At 45.2% G+C, this 20,662-nt stretch overlaps 2 protein-coding genes across 3 annotated transcripts in view; both read right to left on the reverse strand.

The window, feature by feature from the left end:
• The window catches only part of LOC109191700 (calmodulin-binding protein 60 C), a 24,286-nt gene extending 20,513 nt beyond the window's left edge, over positions 1-3,773 (reverse strand). The window contains exons 1-7 of one of the 2 annotated variants that reach the window (XM_019342343.1): positions 3,554-3,773; positions 3,218-3,350; positions 2,051-2,126; positions 1,608-1,666; positions 523-1,016; positions 282-442; positions 3-206 (exon numbers count right to left, since the gene is read on the reverse strand). In XM_019342343.1, coding sequence (XP_019197888.1) covers positions 3-206; positions 282-442; positions 523-1,016; positions 1,608-1,666; positions 2,051-2,126; positions 3,218-3,321 — 1,098 coding nt within the window. In that variant the 5' untranslated portion in view covers positions 3,322-3,350; positions 3,554-3,773. Of the gene's footprint in view, positions 1-2; positions 207-281; positions 443-522; positions 1,017-1,607; positions 1,667-2,050; positions 2,127-3,217; positions 3,408-3,553 lie in introns of both variants that reach the window. The other variant, XM_019342344.1, reaches the window with a different exon arrangement.
• A 2,665-nt stretch (positions 3,774-6,438) lies between these two features.
• LOC109191680 (macrophage migration inhibitory factor homolog) lies at positions 6,439-7,497 on the reverse strand. The gene is made up of 3 exons (XM_019342315.1): positions 7,180-7,497; positions 6,862-7,062; positions 6,439-6,719 (listed from the first exon to the last, which is right to left on the reverse strand). Exons 1-3 carry the CDS (start codon positions 7,288-7,290, stop codon positions 6,684-6,686), a joined length of 348 nt encoding a protein of 115 aa, XP_019197860.1. The 5' UTR covers positions 7,291-7,497; the 3' UTR covers positions 6,439-6,683.
• Between the last annotated feature and the right edge of the window lie 13,165 nt (positions 7,498-20,662).

Here is a 20,662-nt window from a genome sequence, read left to right on the forward strand (position 1 = left end):
ACCTTTTGGCTATCTGAAAGTGAATCTGCTGAATAATACTGGTCACTAGCAATGAGGCCACTCAGCTCATAGATATTGTTGAAAACAACACCCACACTTTTTGAGTCATCAGGATAATACACATAAAGCTTCCCACTCAAAGCACAAGTTTTCGCATGCTCTATGAGGGCATCCCACATCTTGTTTGACATACCACTCCCAAGGATCTGCATGAATCATACAAATAAGTTAGAATACACTCATGGAAAGTTCAAACACAGAAAGTAGCAGAGGCCACTTACATGTCGTAGTTTTTGAGGGTCTCTAACCATAAGACGAAGGAAGTCCTCCACAGAAAATATCCCTGCAGTATTTAGCTTCTTGTGGAAGGCACCATCCTTGCCAATCTTCTCCAATCTCCACACATCATCATTAAGAGAAGGTGGGTAATGCTTCTTGTACACTGCAGAGAGGGAAAAAAAGAGAGTCGATAAATTTTCAAAAAACAAAATACATAAATGATAATTATACTAAGCAACCTACATTCTCCTCTGTGATCCTTAACAGTGAAAGCTTCAGTCTTTGCTTCACGTATGCGTATGCCTTCAGAATATCCAGGTGCAACTTTCATGCCAAGTCTGAATTTCCTGCTACGTATCCAACTAGAATTATCTGTAAATATCAGCTCTCCAAGAGTTCCAACACCTTCTTTTAGTGTTACTTGCAAATCACCAGTCAACAATGGTCTCTTGCCTTCTCGTTCTTTTACAACATGACTTTCAAATTCTTCCTGGGTCCAATCATCATCATCTTCATTATTAAAATCACCTTCTAGCACAACAACATCCAGCTTCATACATGACTCAGGTCCAGTTGTTACAACATGTCCACTATTAGAATCAATTAGGACAACATGGATGGCAGCACCCTGTTCCCCTTCAACTTTACCCCCAGTAAAGAGGGGCAAGGAAAGTCTGGATCTAAAATGAAGTTGCATGTTCCGTCCATCAGGCCCTTCAATTCGCTTAGGCGATGACCTAAAACCATACGTGTTAGGAATGACATTTCTTAATGTGATAATTGGTAATAAATAATGGAGAATGGGGGTGGGGGGAAACATAAAACATTCCCAGCTTCAGGCATTACTAAAAGATTTTCCTAGGTTGATCCAAGTGATTATCCATAACTAGAATGGTATAAAGCATTAAATGCACAAAAATATATCAGATAACATAGAGCAATGTATTATGAATGGTACCCCTCTGTCCCAGTTGTCAATTTGGACAAAAGGTGCCCTCAGCTATTGAATATTGGACAAATTGATCCTCACGTAGCATTCCATTAACCAAATGAACATTTTTGTCATATTTTTAATGATTAAGGGACAAATTCTGTCTGTTTTTAATTCTTGGTGGAAATCTTTGTCCAAGTTTCATCACAGTAAATAGTTCCCTCCCCCCAACTGTCAGAAAATGGGCATAGTCCCTTCATTGGGATTTCTAAAGGTGGACCATTTCTATCCAATTTCACCAGTTAACAGGGCCACTTCTATTAAATTCGTAGTTGAGAACTAAAAACGATATACCACCATAGTGGAGACTGAAAATGGAATTAGTTCAACATCCAACCTTGCAGCAATTCTTGCAGGGCCTAACTTTGCCAAAGCTCGTTCCACTTCTTCACTAACCTTTAACACATAAAAAGTGCAATACAATGAGCTTATGAATAAAAATATGGAAGTTTTGATGAAATAATTTTTTTTTTTTTTTTTTTTAAAAGGTGGGGGGGGGGGGGGAAGGGGGGCGGGCGGGCGGGGCGGTGGCTCCATAAAAAGGATGTGTGATAAAGCATGGATAAAATGCACATGCATGACACAAAAATAACGAGTCCTGCAGTGGAATCCATTTCAAATTAAGCAAGATCCAGTCATCAATGGAGAGTTAATGAATCAAAGTGAAGGAAATGGAAGATATTTTTTGGGGCATAAATATATCTAAAATGAAAGGGAAAATAGTAAAGACACAAATCATAATGAACAGTAAAAGCCTAAATTATAGCAATTTCATCTTACAACTCTGCGAAGAATTGGTTCCAAGGAAGAGCACAGCTTTTGGAGACTATCCACCTTGAGAGCTTCCACAATAACACTGCAGAAAATAGTCAGTGTTTAAGAAACTGCAATTCTTCAATGTTCTTTTACACTAACAACAGTCAGAGCAAGCAGTACAGTGACTTAGATCATCTCAAATTTCCCAAATTGTTAACCACTTTAAAATGTCCTTCTAGAACTACAACCAAATAGGCAAGACTCATAACCATTAAGGATAAGATTGCTTTACACATGAAGTATAGGAGCAAGCAGTACAGTGACAACAGTCAGAGCAAGCAGTACAGCGACTTAGATCATCTCAAATTTCCCAAATTGTTAACCACTTTAAAATGTCCTTCTAGAACTACAACCAAATAGGCAAGACTCATAACCATTAAGGATAAGATTGCTTTACACATGAAGTATAGGAGTGTCCTAGAATAAGAATATCTAGTAAAAAAGGGAGGCAGCAGATAAACCAGTATCATCCATATCATACCTTGGAAACAGAGTTATGAGCAGAACAACAATTAGACCTAAAGAAACTCTCTCAAAATCTATAAAGCAGAACAACAAAGAAAACCAAATACAGCTAGCATTTTCTACTTAAAGCAATTAGAATGAACATTGATTAGAAAATGTGCAATACTAAAATTGTACTAAATTTAGAACCACCAAAGGTTTTCAGACATGGTTATGAAAGAAAAAATTTCAACATAAAAAATGGTAGCCAAAGGATACATTTCCTACAATATTAATATGATTAATATGAAAATGAAGCCTGATCTTGAATTATTTATTTATTTATTATACCATACTAATGAAGCTAAAGGTACAAATCAAGTATCAGAAAAGCAGACAGCAATCACTTATTATCCTTTTTTTCTGCATGCCATTTCGTGCAATCTCACCAACAAACTTCAAATTTCCTATGAAGAAAGCTCAGCTTTTAATGAATCACGAAGTTGACATCAACTTCTTTACCCGATTATAGATTAATTTTAATTTAAAGTTCCAATCATAATCAAAAACTAAAAGTAAGTCTTTAACATAAATTTAGTTAATGAAATTAACGAAACAATCACAAATCTAGTGCCGAAAAAGAACAAATAAACACACAAATACGAGAAAAAAAAAAAAAGTTCTTACCTAGCTAAAGCAGGTCGTTTGCGCTCCGGCTGCTGCTCCTCATCTCCTTCCAAACTCCTCTTTCCTCTCATTGAGTTGGTCCTTTCCATGTACCGAGTCTGCATTCTAATCCACCAAACAGAAGCCCTATCCACTAGCAAAACAACAAAACACAAGTCAACGCTCCAGATCCACCACAATTCCGAAAGCCCTAATTCATACACAGAGATCCACCGTATCAGTACTCACCACAACAACTAAACACAAATTCAAGCACACACAGCAACAATCGACTAATTATAGTACAGGCGAATCAACGTGTACGCGCGCTCGCGCACAGTTGAGCGAATTTCTTACCTGATTGGTTGTTGACGTTTCCGTTGAGGTCTCCGAGGTTTCCCTCTGTGTCTCTCTCTCTCTCAACAGCTCAGAGTAACGCTTCAGTGCTCTTATTGGGCGGCCCAGAGGGGTGGTGAACGCGCGTGGGGGTGGCGCGTGGGTTGCAGCTAGTCTCGACGACTAACGAGTCGTAGTGAGATGAGATGAGCTGAAATGCTGAATAAATACGGAGTAGTAATTGTGTTTGAGATCTTTTTGGATTTTGCTTTTGTTGCCCTTTTTTTTTTATTGTTTATTTTTTCTCATTAATTATTTTCAATTGAATGTTTTAGATATATTTATGGTTTTGACCTTTGGGGGTCAAATTGCCAAATTTCTATTTAGGGAGCTTTACATTAATTAGTTATTTTGTAATAATAAAGTTGAGACTCATATAATTATTGCCAAGCACCTTGTGCTCAGGTGGCATGTAATGACCTCTCCCATGTGGGAGGTCAACAGATACTACAATGTAATAGAGTCAGTAGTATTCAAAAAAAAAAAAAAAAGACTCATGTAATTATTGTATAAATTACTAATATATATTTAATCTAAACATATATAATGAATATTTAATGTCAATATTTTTGGTAATACAATATATGATTATGTGTCTATAAGATACCATGTAAATTCGTATAAAGAAAAAAATATTTATTAATTGAAATTAATATACTCCGTAATATCTTTCAATGAACTTTTTTAATATGAAATTATGAAATTTTTATATTTGATTGATTAAGGTATCAAAGTAATGTGTGAACATACAATTCTATTGATAATATTGTACTCTCTAACTATGTTATCTTTTATTACACTATTTGTTGTTTTGATTGATTTTTCTTTTTCTATAAGTCATTTGAGTTTATAACTTTGTCTCTACCCATGTCCATGACAAGATGATTTTTTTTGTCATGCTAATAAAAAAGATAAAAAGGAAAAAAACAAAAAACAAAAAACAAAAACAAAACAAAACAAAACAAAAACATGTAGCAATTGTTGCCTATTGTTGGACGCAATTCGTGCGTAATACGTGACTTGCAACGTTCTTTTAAAAATCTTCAAAAATTGTGCACAAATCCAAATTAGTAGTATCAACTAGTTTTTTTCCTTTTCCATGGCATCTATTCTCCGATCCACAACAGTTGATTTCTCTAAAAAAAACTAAGAAAAAATGCGCTAATAAATCAATATAATAATTTCAATTTGAGAACTATTATTATTATTATTATATAATTATATAATGCAAATACTCACCAGGACTATGTGGTCCAATGGTATCCGGGTTGGACTTCCATTTGGAAGATTATGAGTTCGAGCCTCAGTGGAGGCGTTATTAGCTCTTTGTGTTTTCAATAGGTTGCGAAAGTATATGAACAGATACTACAATGTAATAGAGCTAGTAGCATTCAAAAAAAATATAATGCAAATACTCAATTAGTAAAGCCATTGAGTGGTTAGACAATAAAAATTATATTGACTGAGCCACGCAGAGATAGTTGGAATCTGAATTGGGAAGTATATGCTACTTATATAATAATTGGCTAGCCTAAATTATTGTCTCATCAATATGCCTACTAGGTTAAGTCATTTCATGTCTTGAAAATTGATTATTGCAAATAATAATAACCAACTCTTTTTATCATTTTAATAAATAGACATTTAGAACTTAACTTGATATAATATACTACAATTAAAAAACAACTATCGATCTTAAATATTATATATTTAATATATATCCATATATATATGATATGTATCAAGATTTTACTAGGCCACGCCACAAAATTGCTCTCCTAGGTTCAAATGAATTCACTCATTTCATAAGTGGTTGACTGGATTAATACTCATGACAAGGAAGTTTCTCCTGGTGGTGTTACTGCAAACATTATTGATGATTATATGAGGTGGATGGAAAAGGGTTGGCGGATCAAAGTAGAACACGTCTATCGGGAAGAGAATAAAGTGGCTGATGCATTGACAAATAAAGCTCTTAGTTGAAACAAAGACATTCTGGTCCTGCCTATGCCGAAGGCTGATATGCTATAGATTCTAAATGATAATGTTATTGGGATCCCCTCCCCTCGTGTTATTTATACTGTTAGTTAGTTTTTGGGGTCTCCCCCTCCAACAGAAGAACAAAAATGACTCAAATGACAACAAAGATTAAAGTAATGACATACTTTGAGAGGCCTCCGAGGACTATGCTTGGGTGCCTTGAGAGAGACAAGTTGGGTGTTCAGAGACTATTGAGTCATGAGTTATTGCCTAGTTTGGGGTCCCCCTTCCCCTTTCTCAAAAAAAGTAATGACATACTAGAAATTTAGAACAACTAATTTACAACGAAGTTGGGTGTTTTTTTTTTTATTACATTATATTTCGTACTTGTTTTTTTCTTTTTTTTTTTTTTTGGCTTGACAAATGGTATATTTTATGAAGAATATGAAATGTAAAAAAAAATATTTAAATAAAATTTTATTAAAAATGTTATTTAAAATAAATGTCATATCTGTTAATAACTAATACTCGAACCCACAACCTCCCATATGAAAGAACAACTTAGTGTCATAGTTTTTTTTTTTTTTTGAAAATACTTAGTGTCATAGTTTAATTATTTTAAACTTGCAATAGGTAATAGATCTTTATATTTATAACTTACCTTTAAATTTACTCATTTCAATATTAATTAATCGTATGGGTACGGATATCGTGGTACTATCTTTAGTGTTTTTTTTTTTTTTTTGAAACCAGTACTATCTTTAGTGTTAAAAATCTCATTACATAATTTGAAAATATGTGATGAAGTGAGTGAAATATAGTTATGGTATCTAAAGGCCCTGCAACGAGTAAACGGCAAAAAAACATAATGCAAAGTAAAACAATTTCAACACTCGTAAAGGCAATTTCCTGGTTTTGGTTTTGCTCCTGATAAGTGATAACTAGTCCAACCAATATATCAAGAGTCAGCATATATTAGTACTTTTTTCCAAAAGATGAATTGAAATGAAACATACAAGTAAAATAACATAAGACGTTTCATCCTTTCCTGAAACAAAACATTTCTCCTTCCTAGTTGCTAGGGGATAGTAAGTAGTCTTCCAGTAGGATCCTAGAATGTTGAGCCATTGAACCCACAAAATGAGCGCTGCAAATAAGTATAAAAACGCAATTACAACCAATTACAGGTATGAGTTGGTTGATTTCCTTTGCTAATAGCAATGTTAAACACTTAATTTGTTTCCATTAATTAAACTTGAGTTTTCTAACACGAAGAATTAAGGAGGTACCTGAACATCGTAAAATTTGATGTAGAACCGAGAGCCATCAATGGAAAGCTTTGTCTGCAGAATCTCAGCAATGATGGAACTGAGTTTTCCATTAACGCTGGGGCCGAGTCCGCCGATGGACATTAACTCCCCGTATGCAGCCGGGGCTTCGGTGCCGGCAAACGCGATGGGCACGCTTCCGTTCAGCACAATCATCACATACTGCAAAAATCAATTATTCTTTGAGGAAATTCGTCGAACACCTAGCTCTCAATCTACAATCACACAGCTTCAAAGCTAGAACTGAATTGGAGCAAAATAAATAGAAATGGGGCTTACAGACTCGGGTTTCCCTATGATTTTTGCGACCGCTTTGGTGGCGTCTTTGAGAATGTCTGAAGCTACCACCGCGTCGACGGGGACATTGGTGAAGAGACTCAGAGACGGCATTTTGGGCGTGTTGTTAAATTGTTTATTTTGGTTGTGATAACGAGGAGAAGTGATGCCGCGATGGAGTAAGAGCAAAGCTTGAAGTTGGGGATGAATGGGTGGCAGTTAAGATTTGTTGATAGATAAAGTTGACAACACTTGAGAGGTCGAATTGTGGCAGTCTCCAGAATTTTTTTGTTACTCATAAATATTACGGAGTATTGTTTTTACTTTCTTAATTGCCAATATTAATAACTATTTCACCAAGAGCTGATTAAATTGTATTTATTTGAATAACTACTTCCATTTTTTTTTTGTTTGTTCTAGTCTAGTATCATCCTACTTTTAATCTCTTCTGTATGTATATACACAATGGATCAGGTGCGAAACTTCTCCCAGGTGAAATATGCGGATTACTTACATCTTTTTATCTTACGAAAATAAACCGTCCAAAATGAAAAACAATTAAAAAAAGATGCGGTGACATTATTGTCATTTTGTGTAAGGTCACAACTTAAGGTGCGTAAGTTCAAAACTTAAGTTACGTAAGTTTATAACTTAAAGTGCGTAAGTTTATAACGTTAGATGCGTAAGGTCACAACTTAAGGTGCGTAAGTCTAAAACTTAATGTGCGTAAGTCTAAAACTTAATGTGCGTCACTTTCTAGTTTAAGGTGCAATTAGTTTAACTCTTGATGTGCGTAAGTTTATAGCTTAAATTGTGCATGTTTAAAGCTTAAGGTGCGTAAATTTATAGCTTAGGGTGCGTAAGTTTATAGCTTAAGGTGCGTAAGTTTTTAGCTTAGGGTGCATAAGTTTATAGCTTAGGGTGCGTAAGTTTATAGTTTAAAGTGCGTAAGTTTATAGCTTAAGGTGTGTATGTTTAAAGCTTAAGGTGCGTAAGTTTATTGCTTAAAGTGTGTAATTTTACAGCTTAAATTGTGTATGTTTAAAGTTTAATGTGAGTCACTTTCTAATTTAGAGTACATCAGTGGTAGGGAATATCCCGACCGACATAGCCTCACCACGACCGAGGAGTCTTTGTCTCTTTCTCCTTGTCTTTGCAGGTAACAGGTCGGGCTTCACGAGAAGAACCCGGTCGTAGGCCGACCGGAGTTGCCCGAGTGACGTTGTCGACCACCGAGCGGTAGCCCTTGGGCGAAAGAGCTGACGAAGGACACGTGGCGGCTCTTTACATCGACAGCCAGGGCACCCGGGAGGATGACACGTGGTGGCTACGTGGAAGACATGCCGAGCGGCTGGAATCTTGTCCCCGGCATAGCGGCTATAAATACCCACAGTAGCTACAGTGTAAAGGACTTTTTTGGACGATCGATAGGTTGTTGTTAGAGCATCCCGACCGCAGTCAGTCGGTACTCAGAACAACCAAGTAGATTGTACTTAGGGCCTTTACCGGGATCAATAAAGATTTTACTTGCTTTAATTGGTCTTGTGGTATTTTATATTGCTTACGTAGAATTAGCAGTATCATTTTGGCGCCGTCTGTGGGGACCCGTGCAAGAAACCGACGTCTTGACGAGCACCCGATCACCATACCAACATGTATCCGTGGGCACACAACAACTTCGCCGACGACCAGGCGGATGCGGCGAGCTCCTCCGACCACTATGCTACCCAGCAGCAAGGTCAAACAATGGACCTCAACCTCAATCTCTCACCGCCACATCCGTCGAATACATACCCGGCCGCCCAGCAGCCGGTGAATTACATACAACCGGGATACCCACCACCCGGTCTGCCATACCAGCAGCAGCCGATGATGTATCCCGCCCAGTACCCGTACCCGGTCCCACCTCCACCGTACGGGTATTGGCCAGGCCAACCGATGTGCTACACTTCCCCGGTTGGCTATCCACCATATACGCCAGCTTATACAGCTCCAGCCGCCGCCCCTCCAGTACAGCCGACCGCACAAGTAGAGCCGCAGCGTCAGTCCACTTCCCAGGCTCGACGCTCGGCTCATTCGCGGTTGGGGTCGGGGGGTGCCGATGCGATGGAGGCACCAGCTCAGGCCATTCAAGCGGAGGACCCGGAAGAGGTTGCCCGAACGGTAGCTTTCGATCGTCTCCGACCAGAGATGCGCCAGCGCCTGGGACCCCAAGACCCGAATCGCGGGCAAGAGGACGTGCAAATGCAGGAAGCTAGCCACGAGGCTTCATCCGGGTATAGCGGGTCGAGATCTCACCGACGGCGATGCGCTCGGGATACAGCCCAAGCCGCTCAAGCCGCCGAGCTCAACGAAACCCGAGGATTGCTCTACAACCTCCAGGCGGAAGTTGCGCAGCTCAGGAGCGCGTATCCTACAGCACCCCCGGCCGACCGATCGACCCTACACCAAACGCCTTTCACAGCAGCAGTAATGGCTCAGCCTTACCCGCTCGACTTAAAGGTCTCGGGAGAAAAGAGTTACGACGGTCGGACAGATCCTGAGGCCCATGTGAATGATTTTTTCAGCAACATGATGCTGAAGGGCGTTTCGGACGCCGTGATGTGCAGAGCCTTTTACTCGACCCTCACCGGTCGGGCAGCAGAATGGTTCCGAACCCTGCAGCCGGGGTCAATCGACAAATTTGAGACCCTGGCGATCAAGTTTGTACGGAAGTTCATTACTTCCAAAGTGGTGAGGAAGTCCTACATGTACCTCGAGAAGGCCAAGCAGTTAGAAGGGGAAAGCTTGACTGATTTCCTCATCAAGTGGAAAGCGGCGGTCGGGGAGGTCGAGCCCATGGATGATGCGACCGCCACCCACATGCTTCACATCTCCCTCCGGGCGGGATACTTATACCAGGATTTTATCCTCCACCCCCCGACCACATATGAGGAGGCCCTCCGAAGGGTCACTGATTATGCCAACGCAGGTGAGGCGAATGCCGTCAAGCGCTCGCAGGAGGTCGGCTCTTCATCCCGTAAACCGGCCGGCCGGGCGGAACATCGATCGGGAGATGACAATCCCCGACCCCGCACCAAGCATGGCGAGTTTACGGCCTTGAACCGATCCGCAGCGGAGGCCATGCAATACGCCCAGTCCTGCAATCTCATCAAACTTCCCCATCCCGATCGAGACGGCCCCGACAAGAGTAAGCATTGTGCTTACCACCGATGCGCCGGGCATGACACCGAGGAGTGTACCCACTTGCGCCAATTATTAGAAGATTTGCTCAATTTGGGAAAATTGGACAAGTGTGTGGGAAAGAGAGAAGACAGCAAGAGAAATACCGATCGGAGGGATCACAGACGATCTCATCACCGCTCTGATCGGTCGGGCCAGGACCGAAGAGACGATCGAAGGGACGATCGTCATGATGACCGACGGGACCCTGACCCTCCGTCCGGTAGCCGCCCATCCGGAAAACCTACCATCCACGTCATTTTTGGTGGGCTGGAAGATGCTTCCCGACCGCGGACAAATTGCCCGGTCGCAGTAGTGGATTCCCGGGAGACCGGGAAGAGGCAGAAGATGGAGCCCATAACCTTCACCCTCGAGGACCAACCGACCAGCAGTGATCACGGCATGGAGGCGCTCGTGGTCACGATTGACGTCAAGGGGACGGATGTCCAAAGGGTTATGGTTGACACGGGCAGCAGCGTGAACGTCCTATACTTGGACGTGTTTGAAAAGCTTGGCCTCGACGGGAAGGAGCTGACTCCGGTCGGTGTACCACTGTCAGGATTTACCGGGGCTCTTATCTACCCCGAGGGAAAAATAACGCTCCCGGTCGAGATCGGCACGCCTCCAAAGTCGATCCAAACGGAGCTGGAATTTGTTGTGGTCAACCTCCATTGCGTCCACAACATAATCTTGGGCCGACCCGCCATTATGAAGATCGGTGGGATAATTTCTATGCCTCACCTATGCATGAAATTCCCCACCCCCAACGGGGTCGGCGTGGTCCGTGGCGATGTCCAATCCGCCCGGAAGTGTTACACCCGAGCGGTCAATAGACGTGACTCCGGCCCGTCTTCCCGGGTGAACACCATAGCCAAGGAGGAGGCTAAGGAACGGAAGGAGCAGCCTGAGCCTTCCGAAGAAATTGAAGAAGTTCCCCTGTCCGAGGACTGCCCGGACAGGAAGATTAAGATTGGCCGAGCCCTCACTCCCGAGCTCCGAGCGGAAGTTCTGGCCGTGCTCCGGGAGTACGCCGATATTTTTGCATGGGGGCCTGAAGACATGCCCGGGATCGATCGGTCGGTCATTTGTCACAAATTGGCCGTCGATCCCGCAGCTAAGCCGGTCGTGCAGAAAACGCGACACCTCTCCTCCGATCGCCGCGGGTTTGTAAGAGAAGAAGTCAAAAAGATGGCGGCGATCGAGCACATCCGCCCGGTGGTCTATCCTGAGTGGGTGGCAAATATTGTTCTTGTTCCTAAGCCCCCAGCATGGAGGATGTGCATCGACTTTACGGACCTCAACAAAGCCTGTCCGCTCGACCCGTATCCTCTACCGAGTATTCATCAGATGGTCGACGAGACGGCTGGGGCCGAGTTAATGAGCTTCATGGATGCCTTCAAGGGGTACCATCAGATCATGATGCACCATGAAGACGAGAGCAAGACAGCCTTCGTAACCCCGGATGGGCTGTATTGTTACCGAGTGATGCCGTTCGGCCTCCGAAACGCTGGAGCGACCTACCAAAGGATGGTCAACATGCTCTTTGCTGATCTGCTGGGCCGAACGATGGAAGCTTACATCGACGATATGTTGGTCAAGAGTCGGGACCGATCCGACCACACTCGGGACCTTCGGGAGTGCTTCCAGATCATGAGGAAGTACCAGTTGCGGCTGAACCCGACCAAGTGTACATTCGCGGTTCAGACCGGCAAGTTCCTCGGCTATATGATGACCAAGAGAGGAATCGAGCCTAACCCGGCCAAAGTAAAAGTGATTCTGGACATGCAGCCACCTTCCACCGTTCGGGAAGTCCAACAATTGACCGGTCGGTTGGCAGCCCTCAGCCGGTTCCTCTCCAAGCTAGCCGAGCGCGCTTTACCTTTCTTCAAGGTATTGCGAAAAGTTAATGGATTCGTCTGGGACGAGGAATGCCGAGCGGCTTTTGACGAGCTGAATGAGTATCTCATGTCACCGATCGTGCTCTCAAAGCCCGAGCTCGGAGAAGAGCTAGACGTGTACCTCGCCGTCTCCGATCGTGCAGTAAGCGCAGTTCTGTGCCGAACCGATCCGGAAGGGGTCCAGCGACTGGTGTACTATGTAAGCCACGCGCTACATGGTCCCGAGCTCCGGTACTCCCGGCTCGAGAAGGTCGTCTACGCCCTTTACATTGCCGCGAAGAAGTTGGCTCCCTACTTCCAAGGTCGAGCAATTCGCGTGTTGACCGATCAGCCGATCGGGCCAGTCCTCCGAACTGCTTCATCATCAGGGCGCCTAGTCAAATGGGCGTTAATGTTGACCCAGTACGCGATCGAATACCGACCAAGACCGGCTATTAAAGGTCAAGCTCTTGCGGATTTCTTGGTTGAGTGCACCGCCCGGGATACCCGGCCTCCTGAGGTTGCGGATCCCGAGGCTGAGTGGTGGTCGCTGGCTACAGATGGGTCGAGTAGCAAAAAAGGGGCAGGAGGAGGAGTGGTGGTCACGAGCCCGGAAGGATTCAAGATCTACTTTGCTCTTATGTACCAGTTCCACCCGACCAACAACGAAGCCGAGTACGAAGCATTTGTTAACGGCTTGCAGTGCGCTCGGGACTTGGGGGCTGAATACATTCGAGCTCAGACGGATTCCGCGCTCGTGGTCGGGCAAGTTCTCGGGGACTATGAAGTTAATGGTGAGCGTTTGCAATTGTACCGAGACCTTGCCATGGAAAAGCTCGCTCAGTTCCGGGGGTATACCGTCCGACACATACCCCGGTTGGATAACGCCGATGCGGATATCTTATCCAAACTGGCCCAAGACGCCCCGGAACATATGTCGAAGATAGCTCGGATCTTGGTGATCCCAAGACACAGTATTCACCGTCTACCGGTCAATCCCATCCAACCGGTAGATGACAGCTGGATCACCGATCTGAAGGAATACCTCGAGCACGGTCGACTCCCAGACGACCCACAGCGCGCTTGAAAAGCCAAGCTGAGAGCCCCGAGGTTCCAAGTCTTCGATGGTCGTCTTTATCGGCGATCGTATGGAGGCCCTCTTATGCGTTGCTTGACCGCGTTCGAGGCCGAGTTAGTCATGAAGGAGTTGCACTCGGGAATCTGCTCCTCACATCAAGGAGGTCGATCCCTGGCCCGTCGTATTATGCTGATCGGGTACTATTGGCCGTCCCTCCAGCTGGACTGTGAAAAGTTAGCTCGGGAATGTGAGACGTGCCAACTGTACGCGCGGATGCCTGGACGACCGGCAACGTTCTACCAGCCAGTCACGACCGCAATTCCTTTCGCTAGGTGGGGGGTAGATATCTTGGGCCCCTTCCCTCAGCTTCCCGGTCGGAGAAAATTCGTGATCGTCGCCATAGACTACTTCTCCAAATGGATAGAAGCCGAGCCCTTAGCCACGATTACATCTCAGCAGTGTGCTCGCTTCCTTTGGCGCAATGTCATTTCCCGTTTTGGCGCACCCGTGCATCTCATTAGCGACAACGGTCGCCAGTTTGTGAGCCAATACTTCCAGAATTTCTTGGCCACGATCGGGACGACTCACGTCCGGTCGTCGGTCGCTTACCCGCAGGGAAATGGACAAGTGGAGAATGCTAACCGGACGATATTGGAAGGTCTGAAAAAGAAGTTACACTCGGCCGGTCGTAGTTGGGCCGATGAGTTGCCATATGTTTTGTGGACTTATCGGACGACCCCGCGGGAAGCTACTTTGGAGACCCCGTTCGCCCTGGTTTACGGAGCTGAGGCCCGACTTCCGATTGAGGCCTGGATTCCGACCGATCGAGAGAGAACCTATAACGCGGAAGAGAACGAACACGCAATGGCCGTGGACCTTGATGGGGTCGAGGAAAAACGAGAGCTAGCCGCTCGGCGTATGGCCGAGTACCAGAAACGTGTCAAGAGTTCGAAAGACGTTCGGGTCAACCCTCGCTATTTTCAAGTCGGAGATTACGTTCTACGACGAAGGGAGGCCAGTCAGCCGTTAGAGGGCGGAAAGCTAGCTCAGAACTGGGAAGGGCCGTACATCATCAACGCTGTCATACGGCCGGGTACATACCGACTAGAGACAACGACTGGTCGGCTAATCGAGGGGACTTGGAATTCCGAGCACCTCGTTCTTTTTAGGCATTAGCCCATTTTTTGTATTTGTAGACGAAGTGGGGGCTCGACCTGCGAGTTAGTCCCGGTCGTCATTTCTATGTAAATTTATGGTTGTAAAATTAATTCAACCGCCTGCGAGCGGGAAAGTTTAATGTATATACGATCGATGATTGCCCGACCGTTTGTATGCGGCGGCCCGATCGGTTACTTTCTTTCACCTTCGTTACATGCAGATCAGTTCAACATTAATCAACCGGGCGAAATCTATCGACCGGTCAAAACGCGCTCCACATTGGCGGACACTCAAGTCACGCCGCTGATCGGGGAAGCCAGGAGCTCTCAGCATTATCCCCCGATCTGTCCAACTTCTGTCCACTATTGCACCCACTCGTGCCTCGAGCGCACAATAGTGTGGGGGCTGGGATAAGGAAGTATTCGCAGGCCCGTCGCTCGGTTACATCCCGACCGTAGAGGCTTGTTTTTAAAAAAAAATTTCGACAAAGGACCGGAGATCGGGTAAACCCGATCGGTTGGTCAGATTTGACGTCGAAATATCGAACGCACGACCAGGCCATAAGGTCGTAAGGTCGGGCGTTAAGCAGATCGAATATTGCGAGACCGGGTCTAAAGGCCAGGGGGTCGAGTGATAGAGATCAGTGTGTGCAAGATCGAGACCGGGTCTAAAGGCCGCGAGGTCGAGCATTAGGGATCAACACTTACGCGATTAAAGATAAAAGTGCGAAAAGAAAGAACGAGCGACGCAAGATGGAACAAAAAATAAATTTCATTAACAAACAAAAAGTTGCCCGGTACAATTCGGGACCGGGCTCCCGATCAGTGGTCCTTTTACAAAAAAGAAGAAGAAGAAAGGAGCCTATTCTACTTCTTCATCTCCCGAGCTCCGGCAGCCGGTTCCTTCCCGCTCGGGGTGGCCGCCGTTGATGCCCCGGCTTCAGACGCCTTGGCTTTTGGGGCGAAAGGAGAGGGACCGGGATCGGCTAGGTCCGGGGGTAATACCGAGAGGACCAGCTGAAGGTCTTCCCCGTCTAGGGCCTGCTCCAACCGGGAACGGACTCGTTCGAGCATCTTCCGTTTCCCGGCCGTAAAGCCCCAGCGACCGAATGAGACGATCAGCTCTTCCCCGACCTCTGTTCCCCGGGCTGCTGTGAGGAAGGCCGAGCCCGCGTCCTTGTCTTTGAAGGCTGCCCGCGCCAGCTCGCTCGGATTCTCGAGCCGAGCCTTCAGCTCCTTGGCCTCTCCGATCGCCCGGCTGGCGACCTTCTCGGCGAAGACCCGCTCCTCGTCGCCCTTCTTCAGGGCCTTTTGCGTCTTCTCCAGCTCGGCCTGGAGCTCCTTGATCTCCTTCAGACGACGAGCGGCCGTCTTCTTATGATGATCAGCTTCCTCGGCCAGCATAGCCTGACCTTGAAGGAGCTGGGTCGCCCGGGAGATCTGTAGTACGAAAGGATATCCAGGGTTAGCCCGGTCAAAGATACTTGGGCAAAGAAAGATTATAAGTTGGGAAACTCACCTCGGCCAGGTCGTGGCCGATCCGTTCAGCCACCTGGGTCGGTGTCATCTTCCCCAGATCCACTCGGGCTGGCGCGGCGTTGCCGATCCGTGCCAGCACGGACGTGGACTCCCTCTCTCGCCCGACCGAAGGGCTCGGGCTGTGCTGCTCACGGCGGCGCTTCAGGCTGCCCACCTCGGTCGCGCCCTGGTCGGCGACTTTCTCCTTGCCCCGGGCGACCTCCACCCGGGTGACCAAGACGTCAGGCTGCTCGACTATGAAGCCCTCGCCCGTCGACACGGTCGAGGCACTCAGGGGTCGGGCAGTGGGAATCTCCTTCTCCCCGGCTGCTTTGGTCTTGGCCTTCTTCTTCCCGCCGAGGGAGATCTTCGTGGGCGGGGGAAGGGCGGTGTCTTCATCGCCGAATTCTGCCATGGCTGCAATAAAAGAGCTAAGTTAGATAGATCAAGAAATAAAGCTAGGTCGGGAGGAACGGCTCGAGCTGAACCTTTCTTCTTTCGTTTCGACGGCTTGGCGACCGTCACGCCCATCGGTACGGGAAGGTACTTCTCCTTTAGCTCGTACGTGGGGGGCGGGAGCTTGGCGGCTGCGAGACTTTCAGCCGTCCGGAAGATTGTGTATTCGTGCACCTCGCTCGAAATCCGGCTGACCGTGTCCCTCAGCGCTTGCGTCTCGACCGGCACCACTTGCTTTCTGAAGTGGCTGCTCCAAGTGCGATCGACCGGGAGGATCCAGGGGTCGTATTTGATGGAGAAAATTCTGTTCTTCCACCCCTTGTTGTTCCCGGGCAGGCCTTTGATGGAGCACATATCTGTTCGGGACTGCAGCATCAGGAACCCACCCCCGTAGCGGCCCGGGAGAACCTTGATCTGGTAGATGAAGTTGAACAACTCCATCGTGCACTCGGCCTCGTGCCGAGCACATATCTGCGGGAAGCAGGCGAGGATCCGATGTGCGTTCGGGCAGATCTGGGCCGGGGCGACCCGGTAATAAGCCAAGAAGGCGTTCAGGAGGGGGGTGAAGGGAATGGCAATCGGGGCCATCAGGGAGTCGTAGGGCATCCCGATCCACTTGCCCCGATGCCTGTCAATCACGTTTCCCAGCTGCCGGCTCGTGTCGAATTCTACCCGACCCCGGAGTATTTCAGCAATCCGAGCCGCTTCGCCTTTGGTCAGCAGGCTCATTTCTTGCTCGACACTCTCGCTGTTCAAGAATTCGAGCTCGACAGCTGGCGTGGCCGGCCCGGCCGGGTCTTCTTCGGTCTGCTCGGGGGTATTTTCTCGATCACCCCCTCGAGGAGCAGCTTCCGGGTGGTCCCCAACCACCCGGGTAGGCGTTTCCCTAACGCCCTCGGTCGGAGAACCCCGCCCGCTTGACGTGGCTCTCTCTTCCTCTTCTTCGTTGGAGCTCCCCGATCCGCTGGAGCTAGAGCTTGACGTCCCGGAGGAGCTTGATGCGCTGTTATGCTCGACGGCTCGATCGGGGGCTGGCGTTGCTCGGGGGCTGGCTTCGGGAGTGTAGGACATAATGTCCACTTCCTCGTCGCTGATACGCTCGACCTCCTCATCGTAATCCGCGATCGAGGCGTTTTGACTATCCGAGTCCGACATAGTTCTACCTAAAGGTCGGTCGGGAGTTAGTACAGGGTTCGGGGAGTTAGCTCGAAGTTAGTGCTATCCTACTTCTACGCTAAGTAAAGAGTAAACAAAGAGTAAAAAGCTAAGAGCTTACCGAGTGAGGAAACTTTGAAGAAGGTCTGAAGTTTTGCTTTGCTTGATCGCCTTGCTGAGATGCTCTGCTCGGGATTCTTAGAAGATACCGACTGAAGCAAAAGAGTGAGGAAAGTTCAAATGAGGGCCTCAAGGGCCTATTTATAGGAGGGCATTTAGGCGGGAAATGGGCCAACTTGCCTGACACGACCCACGCTGAATCCGAGGCGACGGATGGGATCGCCGAGGCCGGCAGAGGCCGACACGTGGCGTAGGAGGGAATGACAGCTGGCCGGTCGGTCTAATGCCTGACGGTTGGGCTTCTTCATCCCGTCCCGTTTTTTCCCGACTGATCAAAAAGGCCCGGGCTGGGGGGCTCTTGGTAGGGAATATCCCGACCGACATAGCCTCACCACGACTGAGGAGTCTTTGTCTCTTTCTCCTTGTCTTTGCAGGTAACAGGTCGGGCTTCACGAGAAGAACCCGGTCGTAGGCCGACCGGAGTTGCCCGAGTGACGTTGTCGACCACCGAGCGGTAGCCCTTGGGCGAAAGAGCTGACGAAGGACATGTGGCGGCTCTTTACATCGACAGCCAGGGCACCCGGGAGGATGACACGTGGTGGCTACGTGGAAGACATGCCGAGCGGCTGGAATCTTGTCCCCGGCATAGCGGCTATAAATACCCACAGTAGCTACAGTGTAAAGGACTTTTTTGGACGATCGATAGGTTGTTGTTAGAGCATCCCGACCGCAGTCAGTCGGTACTCAGAACAACCAAGTAGATTGTACTTAGGGCCTTTACCGGGATCAATAAAGATTTTACTTGCTTTAATTGGTCTTGTGGTATTTTATATTGCTTACGTAGAATTAGCAGTATCAATCAGTTTAACTCTTAAGTTGTGTATGTTTAAAGTTTAAAGTGCGTAAGTTTATAAGTTAAGGTGTGTAAGTTCATAGCTTAAGGTGTGTCAATTCGAGGCACTTGATCATTTGCCTCCACGTTGCCAGGAAGCTCATTTAAAAAAAAAATCATTTAGTTCATATCTCACCCCATTTTCACCCGGGGGAAGCTTCGCACGTGAACCATCCCCTATATTGGAGTGGTTATGGTGCAAAGAAGGCCGCCGGTGAAACATGCGGATAAATCTCAGCCTTAGATCAAGTCCGATCCTCTAAAAAAAAAAAAAAAAGCTGTCACCTACGATCTTCAACAATATGCACCGGAAGGCACATGTGCTATAGAAGGCACAACAATGTGCACTGAAAGACAAAAATGTGCACTGGAAGACATAATGATGTGAAACAATTATTGAAAAGACTAAATTTAATATATGATATTCAACACAAACCATAAACAATCATAAATAATAATCGATCAAACAAAATTCAACTCAAATTAATAATTAGTGATCAAGATTAACTTATCTTTAAAAATAAAAAATAAAAAATCGCCACCTCTAGAAGGCTCAACAATGTATAGTCCAAGGCAAAATAATATGCACTTTGAAGGCACAAACAATGTGTTCTGGGAGGCTCAACAATGTGTACTCTATGGCAAAACAATATTCACTTTGAAGGCACAACAATGTGATATGAAAGACACAATAAGATGCTCTGTAAAGCTCAACAATGTGACCTGGAAGGTCAACAATGTGCACTAAAAGAAAATTAATGTACTCTGAAAATTACATCAGCGTGCTCTGGAAGGCACAACATTGTGCTCTGAATGGTACAACATTGTGCTTTGCAATAAGGGAACAAAATACCCTGAAAGACAACAAAAATCAACTTGCACAAAAATACCATAATGGCCCTGTTTTTTTTTTTTTTTTTTTTTTTTTTTTTTTTTTTGTGTTTTTTTTTTTTTAATAACTTCAATCTGATCCTTGATCTGGACTGAATTAATGGATGTGATTAACCCATTTTTTATTACCTAAGTTAACCTTTTCACTTATCTGTTGTGTGTGTGTGTGTGGATTTTGTAGCTTTGATTAGTTGCACTCTATAGTGTTAATAATTGCATTTTATATTGCTACTAGTTGTATTTTAAAGTTTAAGTTTTTACAAAATATCATCACATTTTTCAACATATGCATTTTGTAGATTTGCTTAGTTGAACTCTATAGCATTGAAAGTTGCACTTTATAATGTTACTATTTGCACTTTGAATGTTAATTTATTTACACAAATGTAATTGTGTTTTTCACCCTATTTGCTTCATATCTGTTAGGTATTTCAAGATGGACACCAAAGTGCGTCCTATAAAATACGGTGACAGTTTTTTTTTTTAAATAGCTCGAACGAAAAAGAAGCTAATAATACTATAGAGTGCAACTAAACAAAACTACATTTAAAAAAAAAATATTATTGACTCTATTACAATGTAGCATCTGTTCTATATTTTTTTTTTTGTAGCTCAACTTGTCAATACCCCACCATCGATTTGATCTTGTGATCTTCCCTCAAGGGGAACCACAGAGGTGTCATCTGATCACAAGGTGCTTGACACTAAACAAAACTACATAATGCATATAGTTTAAAATGTGTTGACATTTTTATAAATAACTCAAATTTTAAAATGTAACTAGTAATAGTATAATGTACAAATGTTAACACTATATAGTGCAACTAAGCAAAACCACACAGTTCATCTATTCACTGCATTTATACGTATGCGGGATGCACTATATGGTGATATTAGTTACACTATATAGTGTTATTATTTGTATTTTAAATTTTGAGTTATTTACGAAAATGTAACCACATTTTTTTCAATCCTCATTATTTTAAAGCTGTTAAGTCTTACAATGTAATATGACCAGTAACATTCAAAAAAAACTGTTAAGTCTTACTAGATGACGATTATGAGCGAGTCTCAATTCTTTCTTATTTTTATTTGATCCAAACCTTCTCCATGTATAATA

This window comes from Ipomoea nil, unplaced genomic scaffold, assembly GCF_001879475.1.
Source record: "Ipomoea nil cultivar Tokyo-kokei standard unplaced genomic scaffold, Asagao_1.1 scaffold1719, whole genome shotgun sequence".
Taxonomy (NCBI): Eukaryota; Viridiplantae; Streptophyta; class Magnoliopsida; order Solanales; family Convolvulaceae; genus Ipomoea; species Ipomoea nil.

What these genes read in the sequence shown, in the direction of transcription:
- LOC109191680 (XM_019342315.1), bottom strand. Translation starts at nt 7,290, where the DNA reads ATGCCGTCTCTGAGTCTCTTCACCAATGTCCCCGTCGACGCGGTGGTA. An exon ending in TCATAGGGAAACCCGAGTCT is followed by an intron (nt 7,063 to 7,179) that starts GTAAGCCCCATT and finishes TGATTTTTGCAG; the next exon opens with TATGTGATGATTGTGCTGAA. An exon ending in TCAAATTTTACGATGTTCAG is followed by an intron (nt 6,720 to 6,861) that starts GTACCTCCTTAA and finishes ACTTATTTGCAG; the next exon opens with CGCTCATTTTGTGGGTTCAA.